General features: G+C 41.9%; 1 protein-coding gene across 1 annotated transcript in view; it reads left to right on the top strand.

Moving 5' to 3' along the window:
* Window positions 1-16,614, top strand: part of LOC307248771 (lissencephaly-1 homolog) — a 39,293-nt gene extending 22,679 nt beyond the window's left edge. The window contains exons 4-11 of the mRNA XM_080025270.1: window positions 3,453-3,527; window positions 5,261-5,467; window positions 9,163-9,331; window positions 11,299-11,401; window positions 11,538-11,766; window positions 14,446-14,547; window positions 14,664-14,820; window positions 16,425-16,614. Of these exons, the coding sequence (XP_079881396.1) occupies window positions 3,453-3,527; window positions 5,261-5,467; window positions 9,163-9,331; window positions 11,299-11,401; window positions 11,538-11,766; window positions 14,446-14,547; window positions 14,664-14,820; window positions 16,425-16,498 (1,116 nt within the window). The 3' untranslated portion in view covers window positions 16,499-16,614. The remainder of the gene's footprint in view (window positions 1-3,452; window positions 3,528-5,260; window positions 5,468-9,162; window positions 9,332-11,298; window positions 11,402-11,537; window positions 11,767-14,445; window positions 14,548-14,663; window positions 14,821-16,424) is intronic.
* The last annotated feature ends 209 nt before the right edge of the window (window positions 16,615-16,823 follow it).

Raw genomic sequence — 16,823 nt, 5'->3', positions numbered from 1 at the left:
TTCCAGGGTAGTTCTAGACTGCATTATATTCAGAGTTTCTATTCATTTAACTCTCAACTTGTATTGAGTTGCAAAAGACTGAACAGTTGTACCAAATAAAGAAGCCATTAAGTGTTTGTTTTTTTGCCTCAGACCCACTTCGCACTGCCTCCGGGCAACGTTCTTGTTTGTCCTTTGTACCTTTCCCTTCCCCATTTTCCAGTGCAACCATTTTACAAGTGCCCAATCCATTAAAGAAACCAAACAAATTAAAATTGTATAACTAACAAACAAGTAATAAAAAAAAATTGTTTTGTTTTGGTCTTCTGCTGATTTGTATTTTCAATGAAACATTAACTTTCATTTTAAAGTGCTTACGTCCAATTCAGATGGAAAGTTTAAGGATTCCATTCATACCTTCCCACTCTTAGGGGACAAACATGAAAGTCACATGTAATATTTGCCATTAATGCTGTGCAGTAATTTTTTCTCCCTTTGCATTTAGCTCTTTCGATTTCGATTTTTTTTTCTTTTTTTTAAAGACTTAAATTGGGGGAAAATACGGAAAAAAATTCTTACACAGTGTCAGAAATTGTAGAACATTTTGATGTAGGTTCTCTAAGGGCTATATAATAAGCATCAAACTATTTGTATTCGGATGTCAAATATAGACTGAAAAATCTACCGAGAATCCTGGACATTTGACTCTGGAAAAGTATGGAATTTTGAAATGGAAAATGTGTAGGTAGGAACCCTGGACACTGTTCACCCAGTATGGATGTGAAAACCCTCAATCTCCCTTTTAAGATGGGAGTCATCTCTCTTTCACCTTGTGCTCATGTGAAACCCCGCCCCCTTCTCCTCTCCCTGTGTCTTTATTCGCTCTTCCTCCAGACATTTTCTCTGTGGAAGCAGGCTGAATAATAGATGAATGGCACGCAGGGATAGGTGCACCCAGTTTGGTATTAGCGCTCTACCACACACTCCTTGACTTTAGCACCCTTCCCCCGAGGCCACATTGTTGGATATTCATTACCTATGTTTTAGTGGATCATGTCTCTTAAATGTGGTTAGATTTTAGAGTTAATTTAATGTTGTTTACATAACCCTTTGTGGCCCCTTGAGTAGCAGTTTAAGTCTAAAGCTATGTGAGGTGCACTGCTATGTTTTCATAGTAAGGATAATTAAAATGGTTCATGTTCAGTTTTTATTTCCTTTGCCTTAAACAATAATATATACCTGCATGCACAAACAAAGATGCATAGATACTTCCCACTGTTATAATGCTTGCAAGCTGCAGTGAAGTCTGGCACTTCTTGTGTATGCGTGTGTGTATTTGTGTGTGTGTGTGTTAGTGTAATGGGCAGTCTCCAGGCAGATGGCAGATTAGATGATGGCAGACTTGTCCATACTGGGTTCCCTGCTCTCCCGTTTTCTTTCTCCTCTGTTTCTCTGCAGTGCCTCCGTTCATTTCTTTGTGTTTTCATACAACTCATGTCTGTCTAATCACCTCAAGTGTTGGTGGTGCCTGCAACACCTCTAGGATTTCTGCTTTTGTTTCCGGCCGAGGAGCAAGCTGTGAAATTGGAGCACAGCACTCATTTTCCCCTTCACTGAGGGGCACTTTACACGACAACACGAAACAGTTCAAACGCGGAAAAATTCCCGCGGTTGCACTATATCATTTACAGGAAAACAGCAAACGCAGGCATGAAACCGCAGGTTTTTGAGATCACCTCCCAGGGAGGATTTTTTGGAAAACTTAACGGTTTTGGTTTCCTGTAAACACCGAAAACATTTCCCCTGATAACGCTGACGTCACCGCTCCACCCTCACACATGCGTAGTCTGTAACATTTGCTGTCAAAATACCCACAAGCAAGTTATAAAGTTAGAAGACAACATGAACGGTGTCTCCACGGCACCATCACTGTGATCAGCGGAGAGTGTCGTGCAGCGCTAAAATATAGGCTAACACTCGCCAATTTAGTCCAAGCGATTACCGCAGTAAGTTATTGAGACCACCCGCCACTTTGGCTGGGGAAAGATTTGTGCTCTGCCTGTTTTTCTAGCTAGATAAACGTGTGTCACTTCTATATGCCAGGGACACGGCTCTCTCTCTACATTAAAAACACTATCAGCGTGCAGCGGTTAAGCTAGCGGCTACTGTTCAACAAAAGGAGCATTAAGGCTACGGCTTCAAAGTAAAAGCATTTCACTGGCTAAACATTAATAGCATTTCACTGGACACACGTGAGTTGACTTTTATTTTGAAGTACGCCTAACAGGTGCTCACGAAGCCCCTTCACTATCAGCAAGTCTTCTGTTTTTACGAGTTCAATGCGGTGAAATAAGAGGACAGAAAGCTTGTCTTTTACAATATTTGTAACCCCAAGCTTACACCAACCGCTTTATGAACGTTAGTGGCATTAATTTTCGGTTACAGTAAGGTTTTATGCATCAAATTGTACCGGAAGAGCTATCTACTAGGCTGTGTCACCGCTGACTATTGGCTTGGCACTGCTGCTACAGCGATTTCGGCCCGTTTCCTCTGAAAACTTGTGTACGGGTGAAGATGTCAGATAAATTGTGTCTGAATGGGGTTTTTTTTTAAACCAAAAACTGGAAAACTGTCACGTTTTCACAGTGTAAAGTGCCCCTGACACTCACTAGTTTCTGTCAGTGTGTGTTTTTGATGCCCGTTAGTAACTGCCTCAAGGCATTGTTATATACACACAGTGTCATCAATTTTATAATGTTATTATCAAGTCATTATAGTATTTTTGAACAATAACAACCCAGAGTTGAAACATTCATGAATAGTAGCTCATTTTAATATCTTGTTGTATTTTAAAATCCCCAAAAAAGAGACTTTCAGCTTTTCAAATTTGCTTATTTGACATTAAATTCACTATCAGTAGATTTCAGAATATTGGTTGGATGTGTTGATGGCATTCATCATCCCTTTCTGATATTTCCATTAGTGTGTTTTTGTGTAGTGATAGAGAAAAAAATGCCACTGCATTGTTTTGCTCCTTATTTGGCAGCTAGAAAGAGACTGTTTGTGCCATGTCTGTTATGTAAACGGTAGTGGCCAGCTCGTGGTATTAGCTTGCAGGTGGGATCGGCCTTCTGTCTGCCAGGACTGCCACAAGTTAACTTCCAGCGCTGCCTCTAGTACTGGGTGTGTGGCTGTAAGACGCCTAAGCCTTTCTTGTCTGCAGGAGATTAGCTGGTGTGAGAAGGTGTGTGTGTGTGGTATGTTGGTGGTGGTGTCTGGCAGTCAGTGTCGGACAGTATGGGGGGGTGTAAATAATTCTGTTCATTCTTGCTATAACCAAAGGCCAGCATGCTGCCCCAGCTGGTCCCCCACACTCCCCCAAGACTCACCGATTATGCTGAGCCCACGACTTTGATTAGCTTCTTTTGCTATTTTGCTTGATATTTTTTTTCTGCCCCCCTCTTTCTCCAAAGAATGAAGAATTGGATAAGAAGTACGCTGGCCTTTTGGAAAAGAAATGGACCTCAGTCATCAGATTACAAAAGAAGGTTTGTGTTTTTTTTCTGGTCTTGTGAATGGTTTGTGACATAACTGCTGAATAAACTGTTAACACTGAAAGTACATAGGAAGGGATAGAAAACCTAAATCAAACTGCTAATACAAAATACCTCCACAAAGTTAAAAGATAAGTTTTATTAATCAGCATTTTCCCTCCTGGTTTAATTATACATGTGCATATTTGTACAGTATCTCACAAAAGTGAGTACACCCCTCACATTTCTTCAAAAATGTCATATCTTTTCATGGGACAACACTGAAGAAATGACACTTTGATACAATGTAAAGTAGTCAGTGGACAGCTTGTATAACAGTGTAAATTTACTGTCCCCTCAAAATAACTCGACACATTAATGTCTAAACTGCTGGCAACAAAAGTGAGTACACCCCAAAGTGAAAATGGCCAAATTGGGCCCAAAGTGTCAATATTTTATGTGGCCACCATTATTTTCCAGCATTGCCATAACCCTCTTGGGCATGGAGTTCACCAGACCTTCACAGGTTTCCACTGGAATCCTCTTCCACTCATTCATGACAACTTCACGGAGCTGGTGGATATTAGAGATCTTGTGCTCCTCCACCTTCCGTTTGAGAATGCCCCAAAGATGCTCAATAGGGTTTAAGTCTGGAGACATGCTTGGCCAGTCCATCACCTTTACCCTCAGCTTCTTTGGCAACGCAGTGGTTGTTTGGAGGTGTGTTTTTGGGTCGTTTTCATGTTGCTATACTGCCATGCGGCCCAGGTTACAAAGGTTGAGTACATGTGCTCAGCGTCATACCCAGAGGTTGGCTTTGGAAAATAGACCTATAAATACTGCCAGCATTGCTGCAGGGCTTGAAGGGGTGGGGGGGTCAGCCTGTCAGTGCTCAGACCATACGCCGCACACTGCATCAAATTGGTCTGCATGGCTGTCGTCCGAGATGGAAGCCTCTTCTAAAAATTATGCAAAAGAAAGCCCACAAACCGTTTGCTGAAGACAAGCAGACTACGGACATGGAATACTGCAACCATGTCCTGTGGTCTGATGAGACCAAGATAAACCTATTTGGTTCAGATGGTGTCAAGTGTATGGGGCGACAACCAGGTGAGGAGTACATAGTGTGTCTTGCCTATAGTCAAGCATGGTGGTGGAAGTGTCATGGTCTGGGGCTTAATGAGTGCTGCCAGCACTGGGGAGCTACAGTTCACTGAATGCCAACATATACTGTGCCATACTGAAGCGGAGCATGATCTCCTCCATTTGTAAACTGGGCCGCGGGGCAGTATTCCAACATGAGGACCCCTAACACACCTCCAAACATTGTTTGTCATGAATGAGTGGAAGAGGATTCCAGTGGAAACCTGTAAAGCTCTTGTGAACTCCATGCCCAAGAGGGTAAAGGCAGTGCTGAAAAATACTGGTGGCCACACCAAATATTAAAACTTTGGGCCCAATTTGGACATTTTCACTTTGGGGTGTACTCACTTTTGTTGCCAGCATTTTAGACATTAATGGCTGTGTCGAGTTTTTTTTAAGGTGAAAGTAAATTTACACTGTTATACAAGCTGTACACTGACTACTATACATTGTATCAAAGTGTAATTTCTTCAGTGTTGTCCCATGAAAAGATATAATGAAATATTTGAAGAAATGTGAGGGGTGTACTCACTTTTGTGAGATACTGTATATACTTGACTTTATGCCTTTTACACTTTTAACTTTCACCTGAACTCTCTGTGCAGGTGATGGAACTTGAATCCAAACTGAATGAAGCCAAGGAGGAGATCACACTTGGTGGGCCCGTAAGTCAGAAGCGTGACCCCAAAGAGTGGATCCCGCGCCCACCAGAAAGGTACGCACTGAGTGGCCACCGCAGTCCAGTCACCCGCGTCATTTTCCACCCAGTCTTCAGCGTCATGGTGTCGGCTTCTGAGGATGCAACAATAAAGGTCAGTGCTGCAGGATGGTGGGAATGATGCTCTGACGATGGATTTGGTGCAAAGCTTGTCCTTAAATGGTTGAGGAACTTATCTTTTTTTAATCATTTTAAAAAGGTGTTTTCAACTGTCTTTCAAAGGTTTTTCAAACATTTCAATTTCATTTTCCCTTCAGTAGTCAGTCTGGGGCTCGGGTGTATTAGTGGGATCTAGCTGAGGAAAATTGACGGCCGTCCAATCAGCGAACAGAGCGAGTGGCTGAGAACGATGACGTCGAAGTCGCGCTCCAGTTTCAGTTGAATGCTGCGTTCCTTTATACTCGGAACTCGGCGATTTCCGACTTGGTAGTTCCGAGTTCCGACCTGTCTGTGCTCCAGTGCATCTGCTCGCGAAAGTATGGATGCCTACAACCGTTCTCATCCAATTAACTAAACATTAGGCTCTAGCAAGTTACCGTTGCCAGGTACCGGTAGATCCATAGACTACAATATGTAGTGAAGTCGGAAATTTCCGAGTTCCCAGTACAACTGGAACACACCGCCAGAAGCCGGCTCATGACGTACGTAACGACCAAACATTATGCGATTGGTTGGCTGATCCAGAGTGGCACTGGGCAGATCCAATAGTTTTAAACTTCAACAGACACCCGACGTATGTCATGCGCCGGCTTCTCAGCCACTCCCTCTGTTCGCTGATTGGACCGTCAAAAATCTGGCCGGAGAAAACCTAAGAATATACTGCAGGCCCAGACTGACTACTGAAGGGAAATGAAAATTGAGCGGAAGTATGTAGGCGGGCGGTGCCAGGCTAGGCTGAATGTGTACAAAACGGGGAATCATTGCAAAAGTCTCTATAGACCTGCAGGTTTGTGAACAAGATCAGATAACCCTGCTCTGTTATGTGCATCTATTGATGTTTTCAACATAACCATGTATGTACTTTATGTACGTTAGAATATAGATCTATTGATGGTAAGTCTCTCAAACATCTCATAGATTGGTCTGAGTACCTGTTGGTTGATGCTTCGATGAGTTTTCAAAACAGTGATTGCAATGCTTATATTTCAGTTTGTCTGCGTCTACCTGCTAAAACTGACAAGTGAATATTTCCCTTGGAACAGACCACCACCGCCCTCTCATTCATTCATCTCAGCAGAATATAGAAATATTTAGTTTTAGCTCTGCTGTTTCTTTCAAAGTATGTAAACAAAACTCAGCTGTGCTGAATATCCAGTTGCTATATCTATAGTAGCAACTGAACTATAAATACAGTCTTGTCAGCCCACATGTTTGCTTAAAACTTAATCATTTATACCTGACTATTTATTGAACTGTGCATGAACAGTGGTCAAACAAGACATGGTGTTATACAGTGTATCTTTACTGTTAATATTGGCTGCGAAAAGGCAAACCTGAACTGACTGTTAGCACAAGAATAAATTCCACAAACTATTATTTAGTGTGTGACACCTTACTGCTACACTGCTTACATAGCTAACATAGCTGTGGCTCTGTATGGGTAATATTTGAGTACGATAATGTTTTCATTGACGATGTTTGGAATGAAGCATTTTTGCTCTGGTATTCCATGAACAGTATGGTTTTAAACTCAAAAGACGTCATTAAGAATTCTCTGTTGTCTGACTTTCGAGCTTCCTCTGTTCATCTCGGGACATTGGCAAATGAATACACAAAGGGTGAATTCAAGGTGATAAGAAAACATCAACTGGCTTCATAGACTGCAGCGTCCATTTTCTTTGTTTGTTTTCACACATCCTCCCCACTTAACAATAATAGGATTTAGCTTCTAAATCGCCGGTGTGGTCTTTTTTAATTTATTGCCAGCTTGGTGGCAGCTCTACCACACACGGCTTTAGCTCACTCTGTTGAATGCTGCTCCCTTTCTCCTCCTTTCCATCTACTATACCTCCATCTACTCTTAAGCATTTTTTGCAGCAACAGCTCTCCCTTGCCTCACTGCACAATGCCAATACTCATTTGATCTGTTTGTTCTGCATATTTTATTCATGAGACAATGAGAGACACATGTACATCTCCCCAGCTACACCCACACAGCAGGAATTCCTCTCTCCGTTTTGGCATCTTCTTCCCTTTCTTCAACCCAACCCCACCCCTCCCATTGCAACCCCGCCTTCCAGCATCTTGCCTCGTTTATCTTCCACTTAAAGCATCAGCTGCCCCAGCATGAGACTAGCCACCATTAGAGTCATCCGTCCCTCAGGAGGAAGCAGCCCTTGGGCCCCAAATCTAAAGATCAGCCCTACTTTTTGCACCTCTTTTCCTGGCTGCCTCTTCTCTATGTTGCCTTCCCCCCCCCCCCCCCCCCCGTGTCCTACTTCCCTCCTTCTACACAGCTCTGTTAAATTTTTAACTGAGGAGATCTTGTTTTGCTCTTTACGCTGTCAGTGACTTTGAGCCTCCTCCCATTTCCACTAGATGCAAGAAAGGCTGTCTAGCACAATCAGACTAAACAGCCATTTAATTTCAGTAATTCAGCCTCACATTGTGTTCATGTTAGCCTAATTAAGGTTAGTTTGTCATATTTCTATTATCAGTCATGTAGAGTGTTTAATGTCACATGGTTTTGTTTTCTATATTCAAACTATTTCCCTTTTTCACTCTTTCTTTTTGTACTCGTCCTCTCTCTTCTCCTCTAACCCTAACCCTTTGCATGCCAAGATATTAGCTTGAGTTCAGCTCAAACCTTTTACAGCATGTAAATCAGCAGGTCCTGGGCGTACTGCTAACTGCAGTCCCTGGCAGGAAGTTAGCTAAAACGACTATATCACTTACTTCTCCTTTTAATAAATGTCAAAGGAAGTCTTTTTATTATTGTTTGTTTTTGAATGATGAAGATCCAAGGCATTTTCCCTGAAAGAATGAACTATTTATCGTTATGGAACAGGACAAACAAGTTTTTTTCTTTGCAGTTCCTTTGCTAATGCCCAAGTAGGAATCACTGGTGACACACATTGAGTTACAGGTTAAAGTCAAACACATTAACAGGGTAGGATAAACCCCCCTCTGCACCTTGTACCTTACAGCCATCTGTACTGTCTGTATCTCCCTTTGGGTGGGCGGAGGCAGAAGGACTAGGGGGAGGGGGAGGAGGGTCTCCTGTCACCGTCTGTCCCAAATCCCCCACCCAAAGAGTCGAGCAAGGAGGGTTTATCCCTCCGTGACAAACCGTCTGTCTGCTTGAAAGCCAGGGACGTAACAGCTTTCTCAGGCTAGAAAATCAGGCTTACCCTTGCTCACTCCATATTCTGTCTGCACTCCAACTGGCAGTAACATACTTATACACAATAAACTGTCACTTTTCATCACGCTTTAATTTAACTATAATCGGTATCGTGACACATGCCATTAGCAACGGCAATGCATCACAGATTCTGTAATTAAATCTACAAAGTGTGAGTTGTGTCTGCAAACTCATTCTTATGTGAGCTCTTATGAAAAATATCATTGCAGTATGGTGGTTTTTTATTATTCTACTATCAGATCATCATATTGATAGGACTGTAATGTGTTATCTCTGGACTGATTGGTTTCCTCTTCTCAGCCATTTGGGCTCTTTGCTGGGGTCTTGAGATGAACATCATATGTGTCTTTCTCAGAGTGATATGTATGTTTTCTTTAATGTATGTTTCTAAAAAAACGAATTTATGAGTATGTTCTCTTCTGCAGGTGTGGGACTACGAGACAGGAGACTTTGAACGCACACTGAAGGGCCACACAGATTCGGTGCAGGACATCTCTTTTGACCAGACCGGCAAACTGCTAGCATCTTGCTCTGCAGACATGACTATCAAGCTGTGGGATTTCCAAGGCTTTGAGTGCATCAGGACCATGCATGGTAAAAAGAATCTGACGGTCACTTTAAACTGAAAGATAAGCATTGCATCACATCTGCTACATCCTGTATTGTTACATGTGAACATGCTTTGTTTTGGTTTCCATGTCATTGCATCATAAATGTAGTTTGTGACTGCATGCAGGGCTCAGGTGGTGCAGATGCTGTTCGTTATCACATTCGATGCTGCTGATGCGCCTCAGTTTGCTCCAATTCACAGCAACCTACACTTATATCCACAACTAGTACTGACAAATGGACTTTAGCCATCTTGTCTTTCAGTGTATCCACCCTCTAGCTCTACAGGATCCCTTGGATTTAGATCTTCATATAAAGTGTCATTTGAATTTTTGTAATGAGCATATAATGTACATCCTTTTATACTTATCTAAGAATCTTCTACGCTGTTGGTCATGTCTTCACAGAAGCAGTTGTTAGGCATACAGCCTCTTCTTTTACACCTTAATTGCCAAGTAAATGATGGCAGTTTGTTCCCTCAGGTGCTCCTGATTTTAAGGAATAATTTTTCCCTCTTCTTTGAATTGTGATGAGGCCCGCGAGCATCGGCACAAACAACATGATGCCTCAGCATTTGTCTATGTGTTCCCCTCTTCATAAGTCTGCTGCAAGTGCCCATTAATGTCTGACTGTGAAGCAGTAATGAATGAAAATTTCAGATTCATCCTTGAGTGTTAAATCCTTCATTTTGTGCAAGTGACCAACCAATTTCATACTCTATTTTGTTGTAAAATGAGGCAGTGAGCTCCTGGCACACTTCCTCCAAAAGACAAGCTGTGTTCAAACTAGGGGCACAATGGATCACAAAACTCACGGTTTGGATCGTGTCACGGTTTTTGAGTCAAGGATCAGATCTTTTCGGATCAACAACAAAAGAAAAGGCGAAGACAAATAGGCCTATATGTTTGCTTTCTATTACCTTTGTTGTTATATTTTAAAAATCCACAGTGAATTAAAAACATTGCCTGTGTCCACAAAGGCTATTTTAAATAAAAACTTAAAATATTTTGAAACAAAATAAAGTGCAAAATGAGGTTAATCACAGATTTTAGACTGACTCCACTGTCAGTTCCGTGAGGCTGGAGCCGATCAGCTGAGTGGAGCAGCTGTTTGACTCAGCAGACAGGTTTGACAAGGAGATGAAAGTGAAACTTTAACTATCCTGACCTGGCTGGGCTGACTTAAGGCGTAGCAGCTAATTATAAATGAATAATATCATTCCTAAACACAATTAATGGGTTGTCAGATTTGCATCAGTAGTCTAGCCCTACAGTAGTCCACATTATTCGCTCCGCTCGCAACTAACTGTTCCGTATTACACATGCGACGATAAACAACTTTTTCTAGTTCTTTTCTCCACCATTTTGTCGCCATCTTTCGTTACCTTTGCCACTTTCAATTCAGCTTCTCAACCTTTTCTCCTATTGACCAAAAAAAAAAAGTTTCAATTTGGACAGCAGTTTAATTACCTTCTTTAGCAACATATAGCACTTTTCTGTGTGGCTGCAGTCCATTTTTATAGCCAGATGGAATGTGTATGTGTACCACCCACTGTTAAGCTGGCCATTTAGAGTATACTAAACAGTTGTCTACATCTGTTTGGCAGCTTAAATATGGCCCAGTATCTTTGTAATTAGGCATCTCTTATTCTCCGTGGAGTAAGTAAGCCCCAGCAAATTCACTGCCTCGCTTGTCATTTAATTGGCTAATTACGTCCAAACCTATAGTTTTTGGGCATCCTTGGTGGTTGAAGATGTGTGTTAAAGAAATAACTTGCTGAATTTTGATCCATATGATTCCTCTGTATAAAGATAGAAAGATTAAGGGAGCATGTATTGTTATCTGAAATGGCTATATCACATTTTACACTAGCTTCTAATGTTGTGTTATTTTGATCAGATGGCTTTATATTGATTTTTGACTCTTGCTGTGATCTTGTTTGTCTTTTTCAGGACATGACCATAATGTTTCATCTGTAGCCATTATGCCTAATGGAGACCACATCATTTCTGCTTCAAGGGACAAAACAATGAAAATGTGGGAGGTGGCAACTGGGTACGCAACCTGCATAAACGACAATAAAACAATAAAACAATGTCAAGATTTATTTAAATTTTTTGCATGATAAACCGTTTGATCACATCCACACTGACAATGATGATAATTCCTTGACTGTTTTTCTGTGCATTAGCTACTGTGTAAAGACCTTCACAGGCCACAGGGAATGGGTCCGTATGGTTAGGCCCAACCAGGACGGCACACTGATTGCCAGCTGCTCCAACGACCAAACGGTGCGTGTGTGGGTCGTGGCCTCCAAAGAGTGCAAGGCTGAGCTGCGAGAGCATGAGCATGTGGTGGAATGCATCTCCTGGGCTCCAGAGAGCGCCCACCCCACCATGCTCGAAGCCACAGGCTCTGAGGTAAAGGACCGACCACCAACTTTACACTCAATAATATAGGCTGAACTATAAGCAAGGATGGATCGACATACTGGAGATTTAGACCACAAAGTTCAATGTGAGAAATTCTGGTGCTCAGGTGGTGCCCATTGTGATTATTCATGAAAGTCGAGCAGCGATAAGAGTGGTAGGTTAACTGAAAAAGTAGAAACATTTTCTGGCCCGAATAAGACAATCAAAGACTGGCCTACCTAATTTAATATTCATTTGACTTGATGATTTATTTCTGACACTATCAGATGACTCTTGTCGTTCTATACTTGGGTTGCCAATGTCAATGGGTCTCGTACGTCACAGCTCAGGCTCACAGCCACGTGAACAGACAAGCCTGAAATGAACTGCGTGTCTGTGCATACACAGAAGAAATATCAGTTTAGCCTACAGTCAGCCCAGACTCCCTCCTTGTGCCTTGTGATCTCTAGTGTGTCCAATCTTAGCCTTGTCAGATTAAAACAATATTTGCCCTCGCAGCGCTTGTCCCAGTCTAACCGGTGAGTGGGGATAAAAACGTGTTCCACTTTCACAGAAGCTGAATCTTGTTATGTTTCTTAACTGGGAGCTCTCAAAATAGTAAAAAAAAAAAAAAACGTAAAAATCATTAAAACAAATTTAAATATAAAAAGTAAAATATGAATACATGAATTGAAATATGAATTATTTTAATTCGCAAAATTATTATCATACAAATGAATAAATCAAACTCTTTTTTTTAGGACTCTTCAAGCAGAATCCTGAATGTGACGTTTTCCTTAAAGACAACAGTTTCGTTGAATTATTTGTTTTGCTTGGATCTTTAACACCAAAACATCTTAACAGACCAGGGGCCTGTTTCAGGTACCTGGTTTTACATACTCTGAGTTTAATCCTGCGCTCTGAGTTGGTAAACTCAGAGCGCAGGATTGATGAGTAACTCTGGGTTTTCGGTTTCAGAACAGTGGATCAGCGTTGGGTTTATCAACTCTGAGCGTGTTCACTCTGGGTGGAGCATGTGCGTAAAAGCCATCGTCAATGGATCGCTGATAACATGATTCACCATGGAAACAGAAGAAACAAATGCTTGATCCTCCCACTTCTCCACTTCTCAAAAAAGAAAAAAAGAAATCTCCGCTCCTCCCACTGAGTTAGAAATATTAACGAATGAGCTTATGGTAGCCTATGGAGAAGAATTAACGGGATATTGTCTCATAACTCTGATCTAATCTCCTCGGCAATTCAGAAAAAAAAACAGAGCAAACATTTTTTGTCAAGATAATCATTTCGCTTCCGTATGAGAAGCCATTGTCTATTTTAAAAAGTTACTCATATCAGCTGTAAAGTAATAAAGCTGGCGCGGCACAGCATTTCTGACAGTGTTTTATATTCACTGTATAATATGTTGGCAAGCTATAGCCTAATAGCCTACTGTGCAGTAAACAGAACAGACTGTCGCTTCTTTTAAATGGGGAGTGAAAGACATTAACATCAGACACATTAGGTGACAGTTTCCATTGAAGAGCCTGATTGATTTATTACCAGATCCATTTTCCTCAAGTGATCACAGTTTAAATGATTATATCATTGTTATATTCATATTAGGCTATTTAACGAGGCTGGTCTGTGACTTTAGGATCGCACAAGTAACGATCGCGTGCAGCCGCAGCGTTACATGAATCCACCTGACATAAATCTGTTCAGTGGCACAGACGTTAAAAAACATACAATACAAATAGGTTTATTAATCTGAATGTAGAGCATGTCACGATGTGTAAGGTGGCCGCCTATATGAACGGACCGAGGGCTGAGAACAAGGCTACTGATCAGATAAATGATCGGTCAAACGTAAAATCATCAGGAAATTATAAAAACATCCCGATGGAGATTTCTATGGAGTGATTTTGCTTCAAACTGTACAGGGACGCGTGTGATAGTGACACTCTTTCTTCAGTCGGAGCTGCAGAGTAAAGTGAAAACAAACTCAGGGTAGGTCTAACCACCTCCCGAGCAGGTTAGACCCATGGCGTATGTTGCCGCAGTAACTGACTCTCGGTTGCGCTGAACCTGCTACCTGAAACGGAAAACCCAGAGTTTCCACTAACTCAGAGCGAACAAACTCTGGGTTGCCTCAAAACCAGCTACCTGAAACAGGCCCCAGAGCAGTGACATGCCGCTTCACTGTTTCTCTAAAAAAATTGCTTTGATACACCTGCTAGCCTTTTTGAACACAGTCTCCACTGATGTAGGTAAAATTATTGGTGCCGGTAATGACCGTTATTGCAGCGTGCCTGCCTGACACAGCTTTTTAAACTTTGGTAACATCATTACCATCATGTTATTGTGGTAAATGTAGCTGTTTATGAATTAATCTCAGATTATCTCTTTCTCCTCATAGGGAATAATGAAGAGTGGATTTCCTACTGTATATGCTTTATTTTAATGTAATTTTCTTGTGAGTCCAGAGTTAATGCAAGGCCACTGAATAGTTCCTTAAAAAAATTGATTGAATGTTTTTGGTTTGTTTCTGTAATTTTATTTTTTTATTTAATTCAACTTCAATGCTTTAGGGTGGCTATTTTGAGGCCTAAGTTTCAAAACAAATGATTAATTGCAAACGTTGTATTAGTTTTTAATTCTGTTAAATGTTCCTTTGTTGTGCCTAAGCAGAGCAAGAAGAGTGGTAAACCAGGGCCCTTCCTGCTGTCTGGCTCCAGAGACAAAACCATCAAGATGTGGGATGTAAGCATTGGGATGTGCCTTATGACATTGGTAAGGACCAACATAGGCTGAAACACTTAAAGTAATTAAATGTATATTTGGATGAACACATTTGGCTTCATGAGTAAGATTAATTGGTTTGCAACTGGTGTCTGTTTGTCAAACAGGTTGGCCATGACAACTGGGTGCGTGGCATCCTCTTCCACCCTGGGGGCAAGTTTATTGTGAGCTGTGCGGATGACAAGACTTTAAGGATCTGGGACTACAAGAACAAGCGCTGCATGAAAACCCTGTTTGCCCACGAACACTTTGTTACCTCTCTGGGTAAGCAGCCCTCCTCATCCCCCCCTGCCCTAATTCTTCTTGTTGTTTGACCAGTTGGTCTCCCGAGGTGCTGCAGGAACCTCTTTATTCCCGTCTCACTGGACTTTGGAGCTGGTTTCACAAAAATCTGCTTTAGCTAAAGGTTGAATAATTGTAAAGAAGCCTGGTTTCTCCACCGGCAGTGTGCCGAGCATCCTGAGGGCTGCTGGCAGCTGGGGGTTTAAGAGGTAAACGAGCGCTTGAGGATTTTCCCGCCTCCCCCCTCCTTGTATCTGCAGCTTTTCAGCAGATCAAGGCTCGGGAACAACTCTCTTGAGGAGCTCTTCAGCCAACTTTTCCTTGGCAAGCTGTTTGAAACCCAGTCCTCTCAAATCCTGCTTCAACCAAAGAGAATATCGCTGTGAGCTATTGATGTGATGAATTATTGCGCGGTGTGGAAAAGACATAGCACCTTTGTTTGTCATCAATGGCAGAGGGAAAAAATATATTTTCCTTCTTTTCTAAAAATATTGTAGTCTGGAAATCCAGACCCATATCTAGAACAATAGACCTTCCCAACTCAAGGGGTGGCACCTATGCGTGCATTTCAAATACCACTGCACGCAATTGGATAGCACTACAACCAATCAGAGCAATGAACAAGGTTACGTTTAAGCCCCATTCGTTTAGCGAACAGTGGGTTAACTGTTAAATTAAACTTTTGCCGTGGTCGGTCGGCAAAACAGAACATTCCTCTTTCTTGCTAATGAAAGATTTGAGTGCTGTCTTCCAAATCGTCAAGTGTCGAGGCCGAAGCCGTCTCAAACTCAAACAACATATCCGCATCCATCTCTGTTGGTCGTTCACTATCACGGCTTTGACGGCGCATGCACAGCACTGTCGTCATCTGGTTACGTCCGCTCCAGAGCACCATACATAGGGCTCTGGCCTGCCCATATCAGAAATAACGATTTGATTGGTAGCTCAGGATTTCTTGACATATTTAATGAGCTTGAATGGAGAGTGTCCAACAGGCGCAGCAAATTTAATTTGCCAGCGGCAGGTCTGGATTTCCATTCAAAAAATGTGTCCTTTTGACACAAAATACTTAGTGCTTTCCCACCAATGTGTTTGCATTCTGCTTCTCAAATAGATAATTAGACTCTATTTCCATTTCATCTTCATTATCAGTAATCTGTGGCCTGCCATCTTTTTTCGGGTGGGGGATTATTTTGTCATTATTTTCACGTCATGTTCAGGGGCCAAGAATGCTGCAATTACATTGGCAGTGTGTTGGCCAACCAACTTTTAATAGTTGCAGCGATTTAATCCACACTTGTTTCTATTTTCTGTAATTTTCATTAAACTACACTATTTTTCCGGCACATAGAGATGATGTCCACATTCTTACTCTTTTTCTCACCTACAAAGCTCTGATTGATCAACTATTTCCAATTAGCGCTGTCAATTACATAATTTTTTTTGAGAAATGAGCAGTGAGTCAGACGTCTAGAGCCAGGATATTTTTCAGATTACTTGGAAACAATGTAATTCTTCAGTACCTCTCATGGTAAGCAGGGCTTCTCCTTTGCTTTGTTCTGATGATCTTCTTGTTTCCTCCACAGATTTCCACAAGGCGGCTCCCTACGTGGTCACTGGGAGTGTAGATCAAACAGTAAAAGTGTGGGAGTGTCGCTGATTTGGACCTTGGAGGATTGGACCACCACCCCGATTTACCAGGCGCTCCCCTTCACCCCAACCTCCCTCCCTGCCACCCCACCCCACCTCCCCTCCTATCCCCACTCCCTCACCTAACCTAAACCTCAACCGCACATCGTCATCGTCATCTCCTCCTCCGGCTGCACTTACCACCATGGTTATTTACCCGTCGCTCTCTCTGGTCCAATAACTATCGTCCTTCTATGTAAATTATTCCTGGATGTAGATCGAGCTATTAAATGTTACACAAAAAAAGTATTCTTGCATGGTAATCCAAAATTGTATACTGTAAATTTACATAACGT

Source organism: Ammodytes marinus (assembly GCF_949987685.1).
Source record: "Ammodytes marinus genome assembly, chromosome: 3".
Taxonomy (NCBI): Eukaryota; Metazoa; Chordata; class Actinopteri; order Uranoscopiformes; family Ammodytidae; genus Ammodytes; species Ammodytes marinus.
The sequence above is the reverse complement of the archived record's forward strand: the minus strand, read 5'-3'. Positions and strand labels throughout refer to the sequence as shown.